Consider the following 20,441-nt stretch of genomic DNA (forward strand, 5'->3'; position numbering starts at 1 on the left):
ATTTTGATTTTATTTATTTTATTTTTATATTATGTAAGTACCTACATAAAAATAAATACATTAATTTATTAATGAGCTGAACAAATTTGTTCTATCCACCAGAATATTTGTTACAGTTATGAATGTCCGTATATTTTCCTGTGGGTAATTTGCCTTTTAAGTTTTAACAACACTTAGGTACTCGAAGGAGCTTGATAAAATATATACTTACCTAATTAAAGTTAGATAAAGTATCAAATTAAACATTTTTAATACGCAGTATCACAAAATAATACCATCTTAATAGAAAATGCTAACGCAGCGTACTACGTAGGCGAGAAGTGTCCTACGTCCTACGTGGGCGATCTCGTTGCGAACGCGAACGCCTTACGCGACTACGGCAACGCAAAAGGAGGGTTATGATTTTGACCGGTATGTATGTGGGTATGTATGTATGTTCATCTGTTCCCTCATAACTTCTAAAGTACTCATTATAATTTGACAAACGATGAGTCATTCGAATTGTCTTAATCGTCCGCTGGTTATAGGCTATATGACGTCACAAAAAAAATGAACACGGCGCCCTCTAGAGGGCATAAAGTCACGAACCAAAAAAGTTAAAATTAGTAATGATGACGTGTTGTATATCATTTGGAAGAGCTCAATTAGCACATTTCAAAAATATACATGTTGTTAGCTTTTGCACCCGGCTTTACTTGCATGCACCCGATAAAACATTAATTTATCTGGTAGGTAATTCGAACTACGAATCTACAAGCGCTCTGGATTCTATCTATCCGCGTGTTACGCGACTACGGCGATAAAAGAAGGTTTTTGCAAGAGAAATTTCTTTGGTTGCTACGTATATACATGGTGTTTTTTTAATGACCTGCAATATTTTATAATGTGAATAGCTATAGAAGTCCAGATCTGCCAAAATGTATAAAACAGCCAATTTTTTTACGAGATCGGGTTTGGTCCCATAGTAAAAGTTGCTTAGTATAATATTCACCTCGTAAAATATTGCACGACATAAAAAATGCCTTCACAGTGGTCAGGCGAAGCATACTGAAACGTACCTCTATGTGACGCACCGAACTCGATCCAAAAGACGCCGCCACACTAAAAGGGTTAGGCGTAGCCCGATGTACGTGGCGCGCTGTACACGGTCCAAAGCCAGGCCCAAATCATAAAAAATATGGTTGGTTTAAAAAATCTAAAAAGTATAGAATAAAATAAAATAAATAAAAATTAAAAATCACGACTGCGAAAATGCGAACTAAAACGACAAAAATAATTTATAGTTGTGTTAGTTACCCAGTCACATGACTGATATTTTTCAGTGACTGTACCTGTGTATTTTATTTCAATTGCAGTCGGGGACCTTTTAAATGGGAAAATGTCAATACATCAAGGTCCCCGACTGCAATTGAAATAAAATACACAGGTACAGTCACTGAAAAATATCAATCATGTGACTAGGTAACTAACACAACTATAAATTATTTTTGTATTTTCAGTTCGCTTTTTCGAAATCATGATTTTTAATTTTTAATTAATTTATTTTATTGAACTATCGTTTGAAATAAAGGTACATACCTATTATTGTGTAAAGGGAATCCAAATTTTAATAACATAAATCTGGGAAATATTTATTTTGAATGGCGATCAATTGAGTGATGAAATTTCGACTCAGCCCAAAAATAGGCAACCTCTATGTATAATATGTATAAGTACATAATGTTCATACCAGGCAAGATGGAAATAAATATTGCATTTATAATTGATAACTACATCCACTCAAAGTACTGCAAAACTCTTTAGTTATCTTTGAAATTTAAACTAAAATAAATTTCTTGGATCCGGCCTCCCTTAGACTGGCGACTGGTTTGCGACTCGGGGTTTCGGTGTGTACGCCACACATATGCTCTTGTGGCACGGACGTGGACCGACTGGGACACCACGGATTATCTTGTCAAAAAAGTGCAGGCCGTTTTTCGAGACATGCGTCGCTTAATGACATAGTCCGTCGGTCTCTTGCCACCATCAATGTGCCTGCTCTTCTTGAGCCGACTGGCATTATCAGAGATGATGGCAAGAGGCCCGATGGAGTGTCCTTAGTTCCTTGGAGCTTGGGACGGATGTTGGTGTGGGATGCTACCTGCGTAGACACACTGGCACCGTCCCACCTCCAACGGACTACTGTAAAAGCGGGCGGAGCGGCGGAAAGCGCCGAAATTCTAAAACGTAACAAATATAAGAGCCTCGGTAGAGAGTACCATTTTGTACCATTTGGTGTTGAAACTCTAGGTCCATGGGGTCCCAGCGCGCATAAGTTGTTCGCAGAAATCGCGAAGCGTCTGGTTGACGTAACTGGTGACCGAAGAGCTGGCGGCTACCTCGCACAACGTATCAGCATTGCGATACAGCGAGGAAATGCCGCCAGCATCCTTGGTACAATGCCTCAAGGGCCTATTTTAGATTTAAGCTAGTTATTAATTTCGTTTAGTAGTACCACTGTATATATATTGTATGTAAATAAATGATTTTTTTCCAAATGAACAGTAATATTGCAATGACAATACAACTTTAACTGTATCTATTTAGAGTTGAAATTGATTTGCACCCAACTCAATACAATATTGAATTTCAGAAGAAGATGGAACCAACATCCATTAGAGCGCCTTCTGATATTCTAAAAATCGGATTCTCGAGAATATTTTCGTTTACAGGAATTTCCTTCGATCTTGGTTGTATACGATGCTAAAGCTATGAAGAATTTAGACTGCTTAAATCTACTTAAATAAAATTTGGATTGCTACATTCTATCTTCTTAAATACCATTTAGATTGCTACATTGTATTTAAATGTACAAAAATAACGTAAGTTGTATTTCTATGAATGCGTTAAAACTAGTACGGTTTACTAATGTGTTGCAGAAAGTTTTTTGACATATTTTTTATTGCATAATGTTACTTGGCAGAAATGTCGTTTGGCAGTATTACCTTTCGCATATATCATTTAGCATACAATCATTTCGCAGAGTTTTAAAACGCAGAACCATGTTTTGGCATACTGTTTATGTTCATAATAGTCTTTTAAACGAATATTGTTTTCGCAGATAAATGTATTGCATAATATTTAAGTGGCATAAAGTTATCAAGTTGAGTCTTCGTCTACGAGGAATGGTCCTTCCACGGGTCTCAAACTATCTGCATACCAAATTCCATCTACTCGTAAATCACTTTAGCGGTTTAAGCGTGACGAGGTAACATACAGACGGATTTATGATGAAATTGCTGTTTGCTAGTTTTTAAAGTGTGTTTATACGGCAAAATAATCAGTAACTATAAAGTCCGACGGGTAAAAAGATTATGAAATAAATTTCATAATTTAATGATAGGTACCTGTCTTAATGTTATGCTCTAACCTAACCTATTTTTCTGGCAAGTGTTTGTTTTTGTTAAGATCGCAGTTCTAACCTAACCTACTTTGCTCGCAGCCGTTCGTTTTTGTATGAGGTCGCAGTTGTAACCCAACCTAACCTACTTTTCCGGCACAGGTTTAATTTTGTTGGGGTCGCGGTTCTTACTTAACTTAACCCATTTTTCTGATAATAGCAGAAAATATCACTATGCCATAATAAGAGTATGTTGCAGGATAATTATGGTACATAAAATTATGCTAAACTAAAGACGGCGAAAGTAGTCTTCTGCTAAATAATATGCTGCAGAATGTATTGTATGCGTAGTAATAGTAATGCCAAGTAATAGTTATGCAAAATTATCATTCGACTAAAAGTGTTTCTGCGATACATGTTATGCGAAGTGTATTTCTGACAAACAATATTATGCCAGATGAGGGGAACCCCTCTATTTTCAAGGCGTTAGAGTACGTGTTCAGATATTTTTGAGCACCTCGGCCGCCCCGATATATCTGATGACGACTGTACCTTTTTAAGCAGTAGGTACGTTGTATAAGGACGTCTCGGGCTTGAACACTGATATGTAAACATAAGTTTTTTTAGGTACGAAATATCATTATATTATTATATTGAACTCAACAGCTAATAATTGTAATTTAAACTAATACTCTGTCGTCGGTAGATTTGTAAGAAAATGTGATTTAATCGACCTATGTGCGTAAATCGTAATAAAATATAGTACTTAAAATGTAAAAACAGGACAAGTGCGAGTCGGAATCGCCCGTTCCGTACTTTTTAGTATTTGTTGTTATAGTGGCAACAGAAATACATAATCTCTGAAAATTTCAACTGTCTAGCTATCACGGTTCATGAGATGCCTGGTGGCAGACAGACGGACAGACGGACAGTGGAGTCTTAGCAATAGGGTCCAGTATTTACCCTTTGGGTACGGAACCCTAAAAATAGAGGTCAACTAGACGACTAGAGGATGCATTTGGGGAAGCTCCAAAACAAGGTGCGATAAAACACAAATAAATCCATAATATAGGTAGTTGAAAACCTTTTATTTTTGCAGCAAAACTATTGCTAAAATTAAGCACAGTTATACCCAGCAATGCCCGCTGAGATGAGAGGGTACTTGTGTCCGCAGAGGCCACTGAAGTCATCCAAGTCTACGGCCCAGTACATGATGCCTCCCAGGCCCATGGTCTTGGCGTATTGTGCCTGAAAGAACAAAAGAAACTTTATTTTTTGAAATAAATAAATTTCAAGGAATCTAAAACCAAACAAAGTACGCTTTTCCAGTCGGCTTGATGAGAAAATTACAGTTAAAGTTGAAATTAGATTGCGACATTTGCGACTGCAGGAGTGGTATCGGGCGATTTCACTGTCAATAGGGAATATTACTGCAATGTTCTGCCGCCAGCGTGCAGCGAGCGCCAGAAGTAAACCATAGAGTAACTTATACATACTGTGCCTTAAACTGTTTTTGACAAGTTTTCACAGACAATAAAATATGACATTGATGCATCAAGGCGGTTTGTTAACAAGGGCCTACCGGGAAACGCGAAACTCGAAATTTAGTTATCAGCCTCTTTATCGCGCGAATATGCAAGAGTGATAGAGAGGTTAGATAACGAAATTTCGATTTTCTTTTTTCGCGGTATATTGTGATGGATTGTGGTAGTGGCGCCCCCTACGCAGAGTTTCGCGTGATATTCCCAATTTCCTTGATAAACTGAGTTGCTGTTGCCGGATTGCTGTCACGATCAAAACGTTTAATTCCCAATTTCCTTGATAAACTGAGTTGCTGTTGCCGGATTGCTGTCACGATTAAAACGTTTAATTATTACGTTACGTTAATTTTATTAAGGAGATTGTCAGTGATATTGTCCGATTCCTACAAAAAATAAATAAGGTAAACGTACTGGTGCTCGACACGGTCCCAGTACATGTCATCTTGAAACTTAAGTCATTGTCAATAGAGGTGACAGCAAGGTGTCATCTATTGGGCATTAGCATGTCGAGCACTAGTACGTTTACCTTAATACATCCCTTATGAATCCAGTGCGGTACCGTACCGATATCCGTCAGAGATGAATTTATATTGAACTAGCGACCCGCCCACGCTCGTGTTACACAAAAGTCAAAACCTCAACAAATTATACACCTAAACTTTCCATAAGAATCACTCTACTGATAGGTGGAAACCGCATGGAAATCCGTTGGGTAGTTATTGAGTTTATCGCGAACATACAGACAGACAGACGCGGCGGAGGACTTTATTTTATAAGGTGTATTGCACAGATTCTTCATAGATTCGAGATATCGGTGCAACCCATTCATTTTTACTTCTGAATCTCTATCACGTACTTTCATAGTATGAATTATCTCAGATTATTTTTTCGGATCCAGCCCTAATCCGTTAAACAAAAGTCTTTGTTTCTTTTAAGCACGGTCTACAGTACGTGCCAAAGTAACCATGTCGCTTAAAAAGCAACTATCGTGATAGTATTAAGGTTCAAATTCCTGTGACAGCTCATTCAGAGAACAATCAGGGTGGTATTGTTTTTGGAGATAACAAAACGTGTTACTCCGAATGGGCTGTTTCATGAATTTAAACCATATACCTAATTAAAATGGGTTTTTTCCCGTTACTTATATCGGGCTTATTAGCAGTAAGCAGTGTAACCACTGCATAAAGGAATCAATGCATTTTGTGCAACAGATTAGGACTCGAGCCCGAAAAAATCCGCTTTCTACTTACCTTAGCCTTAATAGTGTTGGGGTTGTCGTAGCCGACCCAGAATAGATCCTTATTAGCATACACGTAGTTGCCCTCAACCTCGGTAATGTTCCATTCTGCGGCGTTGTTCACTTGGTCTTCGCAAATCTGAAATTATTGCAAAACTTTTAAATTCAGTATCGTCAACTCGTCAGCCAAGAAACTCTCGGGGCATCGTCAAGATGTCAATCGTACATCGATATACGCCAAACGTAAATCCCTGTATGTAAATACCTCATAGTAACTGTAAGTTCCAGCTTCTGCAACATAAGGCCCGGCTGCTCCAGCTCCGGTGACTGGCGCTCCGGTGGAAGTGTTGTTCAGACTGGTCAGGGTAAAGGTCTTGCCATACGCTCCCAGACCCAACACCAGCTTGGAGGGAGTCGCGCCGTTGCTGATCCAGACGTTGACAGAGTTGTTCTATAATAAACAATTTATGTACCATGACGCTCCGCGATTGTTGCGCCATTTAGGGTCCTAGCTAAATTGGTTGTACAATACTTGCGCCATAGAATTTCCAATTTAGCAAGATCACTAAATGACATAACAATCCCGCGTGGTGACTGTACACACACCTGAAAAGGTTGCTAGGTTTCGTGGAGGAGCTGGGGTGGTTAGAGTAGCTCTACCTCGTTTTCACGCAAAATAGTCACATTTTTTTTACGATTTACGAAAAATGCCTATTAAAACGATGTTTAATAAAGAGAGAACATTTATATTTATGGTTATAAGGAGTTACTAAGAACTTAAAATCCTAACAAATAAACATTGAAGAATTTCACGGAAGGAATGGAATAATTATGAAGACATAGGCGCTTACAATGTTTGACAAAATACTCTGACTTTTTGTTTAAAGATCAAAGAAACGCTAAGCTACTTTAAAGAGTAGTTACATTTTGAGACAAGAAATTAAAAAGTTAAGTCAACATTAATCCATAATTTACCTTTGACTATACGTTAGAAGAAGAATTGTTAACTTTAAAGTGATTAATTACTTACAACATTAAAATTTAAGGAGGCGTCGTCAGTTAACTGAGCGTAGAGAGGCGCGTTTACCCCAGTCTCAGTATTCCAAGAGCCGTAGAAATCGTACAGCATCAGGTGGAAGTAGTCCAGGTATCTAGAAAAAGGTATTAAGTAAGTAAGAAAACCGGACAAGTGCTAGTCGGACTCGCCTACCGAGGGTTCCGTACTTTTTAGTGTTATCGGCATCGGCAACAGAAATAATAATAATCTGTGAAAATTTCAACTGCCTAGCTATCACAGTTCAAGAAGAGATACAGCACAGCCTGGTAACAGGCAGACGAACAGTGGAGTCTTAGTAAAGGGTCCCGTTTCCCTTCGGGTACGGAACCCTAAAAAGGTTTTAAGTAGCTAAGTATAAATTGCCGAAGGTTTTCAAAAAGTTGGAATAGTATAAGGAGGAAAATTTCACAGGAAACGTAATGGAAATATAAGTTTTAAAAGTAAGTAAATTTTCTTTCAACACTTACTCGTTAAGTCCGGTGACGTTGTAGGACAAGTCGATGTTAGACTGGGTGACGGCGACGGCGGCGGTCAACAGATAAGATTTCGCTGCGAAGGCTTCCTTTAACTCCTTAACTAAAGTCACGAATTGTTCCTGAAAAATGCACGTACTAAACAACTTCTCGAAAAGCCGATTACTTACAAGGACGAAAGGCTAAAAAATCTAAAAGAAAGAACATTGTATTAATGAAAAAAGGTATCGACTACAATATACTAAAAGAAATGGCGGAAGCAGAACCAACTTGCCATTGTTTCATCAGTAAAAACTGCTGGATCGGGAAAAAGAAGATAATTATGAGTAAGTGGTTTTTAGGTACCTTGTCAGAGTCTGCTCCACCTCTTTGTGCAGGGTACTCCCAGTCCAAGTCCAAACCATCGAAGCCGTTGGAATCAATATAGTTGTACAAGTTACTGACTAGAGTTGCCCTCAAAGTATCGTCGTTGACAAGCTGCAATACAAAAAGATACATAATTTTACTCAACCGTCTAATAGTATAAAGCTTTAACCTACACACATACAATCGTTTGGATAGCTCAAACTTGGAGGCTTTTATATAGGATTAACATTTAGGAGATGAGCTATGTGTGGTAGGTACCTAAATAAAAGAGTAAATAAAAAAACTACACACAGACAGAACTAGATAAAGAAGTCTGTGTACTTCAGCAGCTGACTGATAACAGAGAAGTTTTTGATTATACTTATAGGAATCATCATCATCATCATTCTAGCCTTCAGTCGCCCACTGCTGAGCATAGGCCTCTCTTCGTGTACGCCACTTATCCCGATCCTGGGCTAGTCTCATCCAAAAGTGCCCCGCGATTCTCCGAATGTCATCCACCCAACGAGCCAACGGACGCCAGGCGCTTCTTTCATCCGAAAGCGGCCACCAATCCGTCAACATTTTGGTCCACCTGCCATCACTCTGCCTAGCAACATGTCCCGCCCAACTCCATTTAAGCTTGGTGATGACGTCACCCACGTCTCCCACCTTGTATTTTTCAAATACAAGTTTTCTTACCGCTGTGAAGTTAGTTGAGCCTTCATTCCAACCACCAATAGCAGCCATGATTTTCAAATTACAATTCTTCTTTTTTAACGCAATGAGGTCAGCAACAGAATCTGCAACACGTAATAGTTATTTGTTTTACAAGGGGGCAAAGTTGTTGTTTAACCGCTCGTGCTACTATTGATACCCGAGCAAGCGAAAGATTCCAAAATTGAATTCGAAAAATGGAATATTGAGCGTTGCGAGGGTTTCAATGCACGAGGGTTAAACAAAATTTGCCCCCGAGTGAAACACAAAATTTTTCACCACACCAGCCCGAAGCAAATATCAAACAAAATCAAACCAAATCAAATATTTGCATTTGATTACTTAGCCTCACATGTGAATAAAATGCAAATTTGCTATCAGTTTTTGAAGTGCAAAGTAAGCCATTCCGAGCTGGTGTGGTGAAAAATAAATCATAGTGTGTGCGCTTACAAAGCTCAACTTTGCTATCGAGAAATTCACATAAATTGATTTACTTACCTTTAACTACATTAATAAATTGAAGTTACATAATTTCAATCAATCCTAGATAGAGTCTATGCGGAAAGAGAAATCGAGAGGAGTCGTGGAATGTACTGGGCCCCATACATTCCACGACTCTTCTCTTTCCGAACAGACTATATTTAAATTGAAATATATATAACGTTCTTTCTTATTTGATTTGACGTTTGTGTTTGTGAAACAAGTGAATTACTTAACCCTACTTTGTGATTGATCGTTGGTCAGTTTTCGACAAAGAATAATTAACCAAAGCTTAATAAGGACTAGACACCAATATTTGTGATCAAACAGGGGCCCATTTCTCGAACGGTATTAGACTAATATTATCTAAATAATAGTCTACGTACCTACTGTTTAATCGTATAGGTTGCCATGACAACTGCACACTAATAATATTAGACTAAAACCGATCGAGAAATGGGCCCCAGAGGGATAAATATGATAGATCACTTCACTTACTGCTCTTTCCCTCGTAAGTAGTTTCTTCAGGAGCAATAATGCCTCCCGTGGTTCCGTTAGGCAAGAGGAATGAATAGACAATATGCGTGCAGAGATTAGTAGGCAGGTCACTCACGCCGAAGCGGCCGACCCCGGTTCTCTCGTTGGCCCCTTCTCCGTAGTAACACACCACTACGCCGCTCGCTGAAAATATTTACTTAATTTAGAAATTTCGATTTATTTATTGACTCGGATTGCCATTTTGTACCCCAGGATCCCCTATTGAGCCGACGGTCTACGCAGTTTATGAGGAGGTTCGTTCGTCGTTCAATCGAATGTTTTTATTTTATAAGTCTTCAGAACTCCGTTATTTCTGAACAGATTTGGAATATTTACGATACAAGTGCAGAAAGTAGAAAATTGGCGGAAAACGAGTGGTGAATCACCACTGCCACCATACAAATAAAAAGTTTAGAGATTATTCATACAAAGTGAATACAAGATGATGTACCTAGGTAGGTACTTAGAATCTACTCCTACACTTACCAGCAGCCAGGCTACCGCCGAGGCACAACAACGCGCAAACTACTAAAACCTTCATTGCTAAAGATTAATAGAGCAAAGGCTACCAATACAGATATTCAAATGCCTTTTATTAATACCTCTATCTTATCTACGCAAAATTTGGGATAGCAATGGGGTTCAGTTAAAAAACTACGCCTTTATATACTCTTGTAATCTATTATATTTCGTGTTTAAACAACTGCTATCTTGATTGATAATTAAGCATTTAAAACGCAAAGAGGTAAAAACTATATAAATGTAAATGTATATTTATTTTACTCTTAATTTTAAATTATGGTAATTTACCGTACGGTTTTCATTGTATTCTCATTGTCTTCATAATTGTATAGTGGTGAAATGGTCAAATTTCTACAATTATCGACGGATAGTGTAGGTACAGGTGCCAAAGAACACGGGAAAAACATATTTAATTAAACAAACGGGTCTACCGCGATATAATTTCTTTATTTTAACCTTAAATTCCTACTTATTTCTATTTAATTTTGTTATTTATTTATTAAATATGTGTACAAAACGCGAGCGTTTAAAGTTACATGGGAATAAAACATCTTTTTCTCGCTCTCTCTTTAGTCTTTGATTTCATAAGAATTGTAAAAAAAAATTCAGGCCTAATTTTTTTAAGGTGCCACACCTAAAAACCGTACGTAAACTAATAGTCTAACCAAGCTGTAATCAAGCTTAGGCTTAGAACGCACTGCGATTAATTTCCTGCAGATTCTGAACCGCAAAATGTGTAACGTACGGCATGCTTTATAAGCGCACGCACTTGCAAGACTAAAGCCGCAAGAAATTAGAGCGAGACCACAAGAAATTAATCGCAGTGCGCTCCAAGCCTTAGTCTGGTTATAACTAGAAACATACGGCATAATAAAGATTCACGCTTAGCCGGTCGATCCAAATAAAAATAGAAAAAGTACCTACAACTCATTTCACCCTGAAACCATTAACGCTCTCATTTTGTTCGAGCACCAAAATGGTGGAGTGGGTCGTTTTACTATTATCCGCGCTTATACAAGCTTTAAGTACTTACTTGGGTCTAGGAATCAAAGGTAAGTAAATATTTTTGTGCACAATACAGTTAAAATACACAGAAAATGAAATATAGTTAAAAGCTAGGTAACAACAACATCTTATCGCTATGAAGCGATCTCTTCCAAACAACCTTTGGGTGGCAAGAAACTAAGAATTTACAACATTGAACTGAACGAGTACCTAGTGCCGATATAATATATATGTCGCAGTCAAAAGTGTGAACTGGTCAAAAGAACTTTTAACCGACAAAAACAGGCAAAACTGCTTTTGACTGAGCATGTTGGTCAAAAGTAGTAGTAGGAGTATGTTTTAATTATTTGCTCGTGTTACAGGTCACACCCGGTATTATACTATCATAATAAAGGCAAGTTAACGCAGCGAAAGGTAATGAGTTTTCAAAAATGTATGGACTGCAAGTAGTTACCTACTTGTTTATAATTATCAAGCTAGTATGTACATAAGTATGTACTTGTATCCGGTTCTACGTGTTGCCTAGGTGTCTAATCGATACATGTGCCAATTTTAGTTGATTATTATCGGTGGATATAAGCCAGCTGGATCTATCTATGGGTTTTTACCTAATGCTCTATTATCAGATATTTATAATAGGTAATTTCCTGCTGTTCATTCACGGGATCACGGGACAGGCGCGTGGAGTTCAGTAAAAACTGTATCCAAGTGAATATCTTTCGGAAATCAAGGATTAATATTGTTATTTATTTTATTTTTATGTACCTAATGAGCTGAACAAATTTGTTCTATCCACCAGAATATCTGTTACAGTTATGAATGTCCGTATATTTTCCTGTGGTAATTTAATTTGCCTTTTAAGTTTTAATAGCATAATGACTTACTCGAAGATATATGTACTTAATTAAAGTTAGATGAAACTATATAATTAAACATTTTTAATACGCAGTAGGTACCTCAAAATAATACCATCTAAATACAAAATACAAATACTTAGAATATATTGTAATTCATTGATGAAATAAACGTTTATAACTTTTAAAAAATGCTAACTGCATGCAGCAGCCATGTGCATGCTGGTGGCTTTATGATCCAATGAATCTTGAAAATACTTTACATGAAATTGTTTTCTCGTAGGTTTAATTTTTATCAAGACGCACGCGTCTGGTTAATGATAATGAATTTGAATGACTCGCAAATCCACAACTGATTGTTTTGACGCATTTGGAATAAATTTATGATATCATTACCTTTCTATTATTGTTGCTTATTGTGAGGTCGGGTTTATCTCAAAGATAATATTTACATCGGCAAATTAGCAAGCAATAAGATTAGTTACGTGTTGGCGATAGCTTGCAATGACACGTGTACTCTTTTTGTGTGCGCTGCCGTGTTTTGGCGGCAGCTTGGCTTGGCCTAGCTTGGGAAAATCCTCAGAAAATGGTAAGTAAGACACTTACTTACCATTTCTTCTTCTTACTGGACCACTGTCCAGTAAAAAAGTAGCTGTGAATTATATGGTATATTTTTTTTGCTAATTATGAAGCAGTTTATTTATTTTTGTAATTTAGTTAATATAAGTATGTACTATAAAATAAAATAATATCGATAAATATGAGATTGTTTGAGTTTTCTCATTTTTATTGCAATGTACTTTGTAACTTTTTGAACAGTACAATTTGATAATATTTGTTGACCGTTTTCTACAATGCCACAAATGAAGTTCCAGTTTCATTACTTTTTTTATGCTTTTAAGAACATCATCTAACGAATAAGCTATTCCAATAAACTGGAATTTAATCCAATCTAACCTATGACAGAGGTTTTTCTACGGAAGACAAATCTCTGTAAAAATGGCAAATATAGGTACAAAAGTAGAAATTCCATGAAACTACCTCAAAGTGAAATCAAATAAAAAAAGTTTTATATAGAACAAAAAATTATTGAATAATGTATTAATTCGCTTATAGAAACAAAGATGTGTATGAGAAATATGTTCATCTGTTCCCTCATAACTTCTAAAGTACTCATTATAATTTGACAAACGATGAGTCATTCGAATTGTCTTAATCGTCCGCTGGTTATAGGCTATATGACGTCACAAAAAAAATGAACACGGCGCCCTCTAGAGGGCATAAAGTCACGAACCAAAAAAGTTAAAATTAGTAATGATGACGTGTTGTATATCATTTGGAAGAGCTCAATTAGCAAATTTCAAAAATATACATGTTGTTAGCTTTTGCACCCGGCTTTACTTGCATGCACCCGATAAAACATTAATTTATCTGGTAGGTAATTCGAACTACGAATCTACAAGCGCTCTGGATTCTATCTATCCGCGTGTTACGCGACTACGGCGATAAAAGAAGGTTTTTGCAAGAGAAATTTCTTTGGTTGCTACGTATATACATGGTGTTTTTTTAATGACCTGCAATATTTTATAATGTGAATAGGTATAGAAGTCCAGATCTGCCAAAATGTATAAAACAGCCAATTTTTTTACGAGATCGGGTTTGGTCCCATAGTAAAAGTTGCTTAGTATAATATTCACCTCGTAAAATATTGCACGACATAAAAAATGCCTTCACAGTGGTCAGGCGAAGCATACTGAAACGTACCTCTATGTGACGCACCGAACTCGATCCAAAAGACGCCGCCACACTAAAAGGGTTAGGCGTAGCCCGATGTACGTGGCGCGCTGTACACGGTCCAAAGCCAGGCCCAAATCATAAAAAATATGGTTGGTTTAAAAAATCTAAAAAGTATAGAATAAAATAAAATAAATAAAAATTAAAAATCACGACTGCGAAAATGCGAACTAAAAAGACAAAAATAATTTATAGTTGTGTTAGTTACCCAGTCACATGACTGAAATTTTTCAGTGACTGTACCTGTGTATTTTATTTCAATTGCAGTCGGGGACCTTTTAAATGGGAAAATGTCAATACATCAAGGTCCCCGACTGCAATTGAAATAAAATACACAGGTACAGTCACTGAAAAATATCAATCATGTGACTAGGTAACTAACACAACTATAAATTATTTTTGTATTTTCAGTTCGCTTTTTCGAAATCATGATTTTTAATTTTTAATTAATTTATTTTATTGAACTATCGTTTGAAATAAAGGTACATACCTATTATTGTGTAAAGGGAATCCAAATTTTAATAACATAAATCTGGGAAATATTTATTTTGAATGGCGATCAATTGAGTGATGAAATTTCGACTCAGCCCAAAAATAGGCAACCTCTATGTATAATATGTATAAGTACATAATGTTCATACCAGGCAAGATGGAAATAAATATTGCATTTATAATTGATAACTACATCCACTCAAAGTACTGCAAAACTCTTTAGTTATCTTTGAAATTTAAACTAAAATGAACAGTAATATTGCAATGACAATACAACTTTAACTGTATCTATTTAGAGTTGAAATTGATTTGCACCCAACTCAATACAATATTGAATTTCAGAAGAAGATGGAACCAACATTCATTAGAGCGCCTTCTGATATTCTAAAAATCGGATTCTCGAGAATATTTTCGTTTACAGGAATTTCCTTCGATCTTGGTTGTATACGATGCTAAAGCTATGAAGAATTTAGACTGCTTAAATCTACTTAAATAAAATTTGGATTGCTACATTCTATCTTCTTAAATACCATTTAGATTGCTACATTGTATTTAAATGTACAAAAATAACGTAAGTTGTATTTCTATGAATGCGTTAAAACTAGTACGGTTTACTAATGTGTTGCAGAAAGTTTTTTGACATATTTTTGTATTACATAATGTTACTTGGCAGAAATGTCGTTTGGCAGTATTACCTTTCGCATATATCATTTAGCATACAATCATTTCGCAGAGTTTTAAAACGCAGAACCATGTTTTGGCATACTGTTTATGTTCATAATAGTCTTTTAAACGAATATTGTTTTCGCAGATAAATGTATTGCATAATATTTAAGTGGCATAAAGTTATCAAGTTGAGTCTTCGTCTACGAGGAATGGTCCTTCCACGGGTCTCAAACTATCTGCATACCAAATTCCATCTACTCGTAAATCACTTTAGCGGTTTAAGCGTGACGAGGTAACATACAGACGGATTTATGATGAAATTGCTGTTTGCTAGTTTTTAAAGTGTGTTTATACGGCAAAATAATCAGTAACTATAAAGTCCGACGGGTAAAAAGATTATGAAATAAATTTCATAATTTAATGATAGGTACCTGTCTTAATGTTATGCTCTAACCTAACCTATTTTTCTGGCAAGTGTTTGTTTTTGTTAAGATCGCAGTTCTAACCTAACCTACTTTGCTCGCAGCCGTTCGTTTTTGTATGAGGTCGCAGTTGTAACCCAACCTAACCTACTTTTCCGGCACAGGTTTAATTTTGTTGGGGTCGCGGTTCTTACTTAACTTAACCCATTTTTCTGATAATAGCAGAAAATATCACTATGCCATAATTAGAGTATGTTGCAGGATAATTATGGTACATAAAATTATGCTAAACTAAAGACGGCGAAAGTAGTCTTCTGCTAAATAATATGCTGCAGAATGTATTGTATGCGTAGTAATAGTAATGCCAAGTAATAGTTATGCAAAATTATCATTCGACTAAAAGTGTTTCTGCGATACATGTTATGCGAAGTGTATTTCTGACAAACAATATTATGCCAGATGAGGGGAACCCCTCTATTTTCAAGGCGTTAGAGTACGTGTTCAGATATTTTTGAGCACCTCGGCCGCCCCGATATATCTGATGACGACTGTACCTTTTTAAGCAGTAGGTACGTTGTATAAGGACGTCTCGGGCTTGAACACTGATATGTAAACATAAGTTTTTTTAGGTACGAAATATCATTATATGTGACGTTCCACGGCAAAAGGTACCTTATGGCGGCTGGCGCTTACGTCGCATAGCGTCGCAATAATATTAGAGCGACGTTAATAATAGCGTAAGCGCCAACCGCCATAAGGTAGTTTTTACCCGTGAGAGGTCACATATATTGAACTCAACAGCTAATAATTGTAATTTAAACTAATACTTCGTCGTCGGTAGATTTGTAAGAAAATGTGATTTAATCGACCTATGTGCGTAAATCGTAATAAAATATAGTACTTAAAATGTAAAAACAGGACAAGTGCGAGTCGGAATCGCCCGTTCCGTACTTTTTACACGACTGCCCAAACAAAAAGAGTGTATTGTTTTCAGCGTTCATGTTTGTATGTATGTGAGTTTCTTTATTCCACCTTAACTTCTGAATGCCTTAACCGATTTAGACGTATGATACATCATTAGAATCCTTACGTCATCCCGGGTAACATAGGCTATGTGACGTCATTATAAAAACAATATGTCGGACTTAATACGCCATATTACGCAACCTTTAGAAAAAAATATCGTGCAAACCTATCGAGTAGGGTATCAAAATGAAGGGCTGTGAAAGCCGATTGATAATATATATGCAACATGTGGGTTTAAGTTTCATTTTGAGAAAGTAAGAATTGACAAAATATGTTAAGAGAAGCTAATCTCATAAAACCAAATATTATTATTGAATGGGATACTTATTAAAATAAAAGGAAAGGGTTTGACCGCTGATCATAAAAAAATATAATTATATTATATTAGGTAGGTACATACTACTCATAGTTTTTAAAACATGTTCGTAATTGCGCTTATGGAATCGAAAAGTTTAAAATATAACTTCTATTTATTAATCGATACGATACAGAGTCCGTCTAAGCTAACTCTGCACCGACTTTGGCAGAACAAATCGTGAAAGTATCATTATAACCGTATGGTTTGATTTAATTTTAACATTTATGATGATGATGACATTTTTTTTAAGGCCGAAGGGTGAGCTCCACGTAGGGCCTACGGCTCAGAGCGTAAGAAAGATGTGCGCTTCCTGCAACTTGTCCAAGTATATGCACTCGGTCCAAAGCCAGGCGCCAAAGACGCCCCCACACTAAAAGGGTCAGGCGTAGCCCGACGTACGTGACACGCTATACGCTTACCAAAGCCGGGCGCCTTTGGCGCCCTCATACTCAAAGCATCGGCCGTAGCCCGACATACGTGGCGCGTTGTACGCGTCCCAAAGCCGGGCGCCTTCGGCGCCCTTATACTAAAAGAGTCGGGCGTAGCCCGACGTACATACGTGGCGCACTGCGCGCGGTCCAAGGCCAGGCGACTTCTACTTTCTCATACTAAAAGTGTCGGGCGTAGTCCGACGTACGTGACACGCTGTACGCATACCAAAGCCGGGCACCTTCGGCGCCCTCACACTTAAAGGTTTTGGCGTAGCCCGATGTACGTAGCGCGCTGCACGCAGTCCAAAGCCAGGCACCTTCAAATCTCTCATATTAAAAGTATTGGGTGTAGCGTGACACGCTGTATGATTACCAAAGCCGGCCTCATACTCAAAGCGTCGGGCGTAGCCCGACGTACGTGGCGCGCTGTACGCGTTCCAAAGCCGGGCGCCTTCGGCGCCCTCATACTAAAAGAGTCGGTCGTAGCCCGACGTACGTGGCGCGCTGCGCGCGGTCCAAAGCCAGGCGACTTCTACTTTCTCATACTAAAAGTGTCGGGCGCCGAAGGCGCCCTCTTACTCAAAGCGTCGGGCGTAGTCCGACGTACGTGACACGCTGTACGCATACCAAAGCCGGGCGCCTTCGGCGCCCTCACACTTAAAGGTTCTGGCGTAGCCCGATGTACGTGGCGCGCTGCAAGCGGTCCAAAGCCAGGCGCCTTCGACTCTCTCATATTAAAAGTATCGGGCGTAGCCTGACACGCTGTATGATTACCAAAGCCGGCCTCATACTCAAAGCGTCGGGCGTAGCCCGACGTATGTGGCGCGCTGCACGCGGTCCAAAGCCAGTCCCCTCAACATTCTCATACTAAAAGTGTCGGGCGTAGCCCGACGTACGTGACACGCTGTACGCTTACCAAAGCCGGGCGCCTTCGGCGCCCTCTTACTCAAATCGTCGGGCGTGTACGAGGCGCGTTGTACGCGTTCTAAAGCCGGGCGCCTTCGGCGCCCTAATGGTAAAAGAGTGGGATGTAGCCCGACGTACGTGGCGCGCTGCACTCGGTCCAAAGCCAGGCGCCTTTGACTCTCTCATACTAAGTGTCGGGCGTAGGCCCACATACGTGACACGCTGTACCCTTACCAAGACGCCTTCAGTGCCCTCTTGCTCAAAGCGTCGGGCGTAGCCCGACGTTCGTGGCGCACTGTACGCGTTCCAAAACCGGGCGCCCGCATACTAATAGAGTCGGGCGTAGGTAGCCCGACGTACGTGGCGCGCTGCGCGCGGTCCAAAGCCAGGCGCCTTCGACCTTCTCATACTAAAAGTGTCGGGCGTAGCCCGACGTTCGTGGCGCACTGTACGCGTTCCAAAACCGGGCGCCCGCATACTAATAGAGTCGGGCGTAGGTAGCCCGACGTACGTGGCGCGCTGCGCGCGGTCCAAAGCCAGGCGCCTTCGACCTTCTCATACTAAAAGTGTCGGGCGTAGCCCGACGTACGTGACACGCTGTACGCTTACCAAAGCCAAAAATAATTTTTAGTTGTGTTAGTTACTCAACTTAATGAATGTAAAAAATTATTAGAATATGAGTGTTTAGTGAAGGTTATAAGCCAGGCGCCTTCGACTCTCTCATATTAAAAGTATCGGGCGTAGCCTGACACGCTGTATGATTACCAAAGCCGGCCTCATACTCAAAGCGTCGGGCGTAGCCCGACGTATGTGGCGCGCTGCACGCGGTCCAAAGCCAGTCCCCTCAACATTCTCATACTAAAATGTCGGGCGTAGCCCGACGTACGTGACACGCTGTACGCTTACCAAAGCCGGGCGCCTTCGGCGCCCTCTTACTCAAATCGTCGGGCGTGTACGAGGCGCGTTGTACGCGTTCTAAAGCCGGGCGCCTTCGGCACCCTAATGGTAAAAGAGTGGGATGTAGCCCGACGTACGTGGCGCGCTGCACTCGGTCCAAAGCCAGGCGCCTTTGACTCTCTCATACTAAGTGTCGGGCGTAGGCCCACATACGTGACACGCTGTACCCTTACCAAGACGCCTTCAGTGCCCTCTTGCTCAAAGCGTCGGGCGTAGCCCGACGTTCGTGGCGCACTGTACGCGTTCCAAAGTAGTCGGGCGTAGCCCGATATATGCGGCGCTCTGCGTGCCTTTCTGTACTGAGGACGCCCTCGCAAAAGTAATATAAAGTGACTTCAAATGATTATTAACGAAATCATGACCCCAAAATTAATTAAATAAATAAAAAATTAAAAAACACGACTGCGAAAAAGCGAACTGAAAAGATAAAAATATTTTTTAGTTGTGTTAGTTACTCAACTCAATGAATGTAAAAATTCTAAAAAGTATAAAATAAAATAAATTAATTAAAAATTAAAAAACACGACTGCGAAAAAGCGAACTGAAAAGACAAAAATAATTTTTAGTTGTGTTAGTTACTCAACTTAATGAATGTAAAAAATTATTAGAATATGAGTGTTTAGTGAAGGTTATAAACAACAAACGCAAAAGTTTTATGCTCATTTAGGATCGTGACTGTACCTGTGTATTTTATTTCAATTGCAGTCGGGGACCTTTTAAATGGGAAAATGTCAATACATCAAGGTCCCCGACTGCAATTGAAATAAAATACACAGGAGTCACGATTCTAAATGAGCATAAAACTTTTGCGTTTGTTGTTTATAACCTTCACTAAACACTCATATTCTAATAATTTTTTACATTCATTAAGTTGAGTAACTAACACAACTAAAAATTATTTTTGTCTTTTCAGTTCGCTTTTTCGCAGTCGTGTTTTTTAATTTTTAATTAATTTATTTTATTAGTATTTGTTGTTATAGTGGCAACAGAAATACATAATCTCTGAAAATTTCAACTGTCTAGCTATCACGGTTCATGAGATGCCTGGTGGCAGACAGACGGACAGACGGACAGTGGAGTCTTAGCAAAAGGGTCCAGTGTTTACCCTTTGGGTACGGAACCCTAAAAATAGAGGTCAACTAGACGACTAGAGGATGCATTTGAGGAAGTTCCTAAACAAGGTGCGATAAAACACAAATAAATCCATAATACTTATAGGTAGTTGAAAACCTTTTATTTTTG

The 20,441-nt window shown here is 38.7% G+C and overlaps 1 protein-coding gene across 1 annotated transcript; it reads right to left on the reverse strand.

Moving 5' to 3' along the window:
* Positions 1–4,475: 4,475 nt before the first annotated feature.
* On the reverse strand, positions 4,476–8,185 carry LOC134795143 (acidic mammalian chitinase-like). Its single transcript, XM_063766975.1, has 6 exons — positions 8,033–8,185; positions 7,682–7,809; positions 7,188–7,308; positions 6,423–6,608; positions 6,171–6,296; positions 4,476–4,627 (listed from the first exon to the last, which is right to left on the reverse strand). The coding sequence occupies exons 1-6, from the start codon at positions 8,183–8,185 to the stop codon at positions 4,496–4,498; spliced, it is 846 nt and encodes a 281-aa protein (XP_063623045.1). The 3' UTR covers positions 4,476–4,495.
* Positions 8,186–20,441: the final 12,256 nt, after the last annotated feature.

This window comes from Cydia splendana, chromosome 11, assembly GCF_910591565.1.
Source record: "Cydia splendana chromosome 11, ilCydSple1.2, whole genome shotgun sequence".
Classification (NCBI taxonomy): domain Eukaryota; kingdom Metazoa; phylum Arthropoda; class Insecta; order Lepidoptera; family Tortricidae; genus Cydia; species Cydia splendana.

Bases quoted from the DNA above. Each gene is read 5' to 3' on its own strand.
- LOC134795143 (XM_063766975.1), bottom strand. From the start codon at position 8,185: ATGTATCTTTTTGTATTGCAGCTTGTCAACGACGATACTTTGAGGGCA. The intron at 7,309-7,681 runs GTAAGTGTTGAA...ACCTTTTTCTAG, and splicing joins AACGTCACCGGACTTAACGA to ATACCTGGACTACTTCCACC. The intron at 6,297-6,422 runs GTATTTACATAC...CAATAATTTCAG, and splicing joins GAACTTACAGTTACTATGAG to ATTTGCGAAGACCAAGTGAA.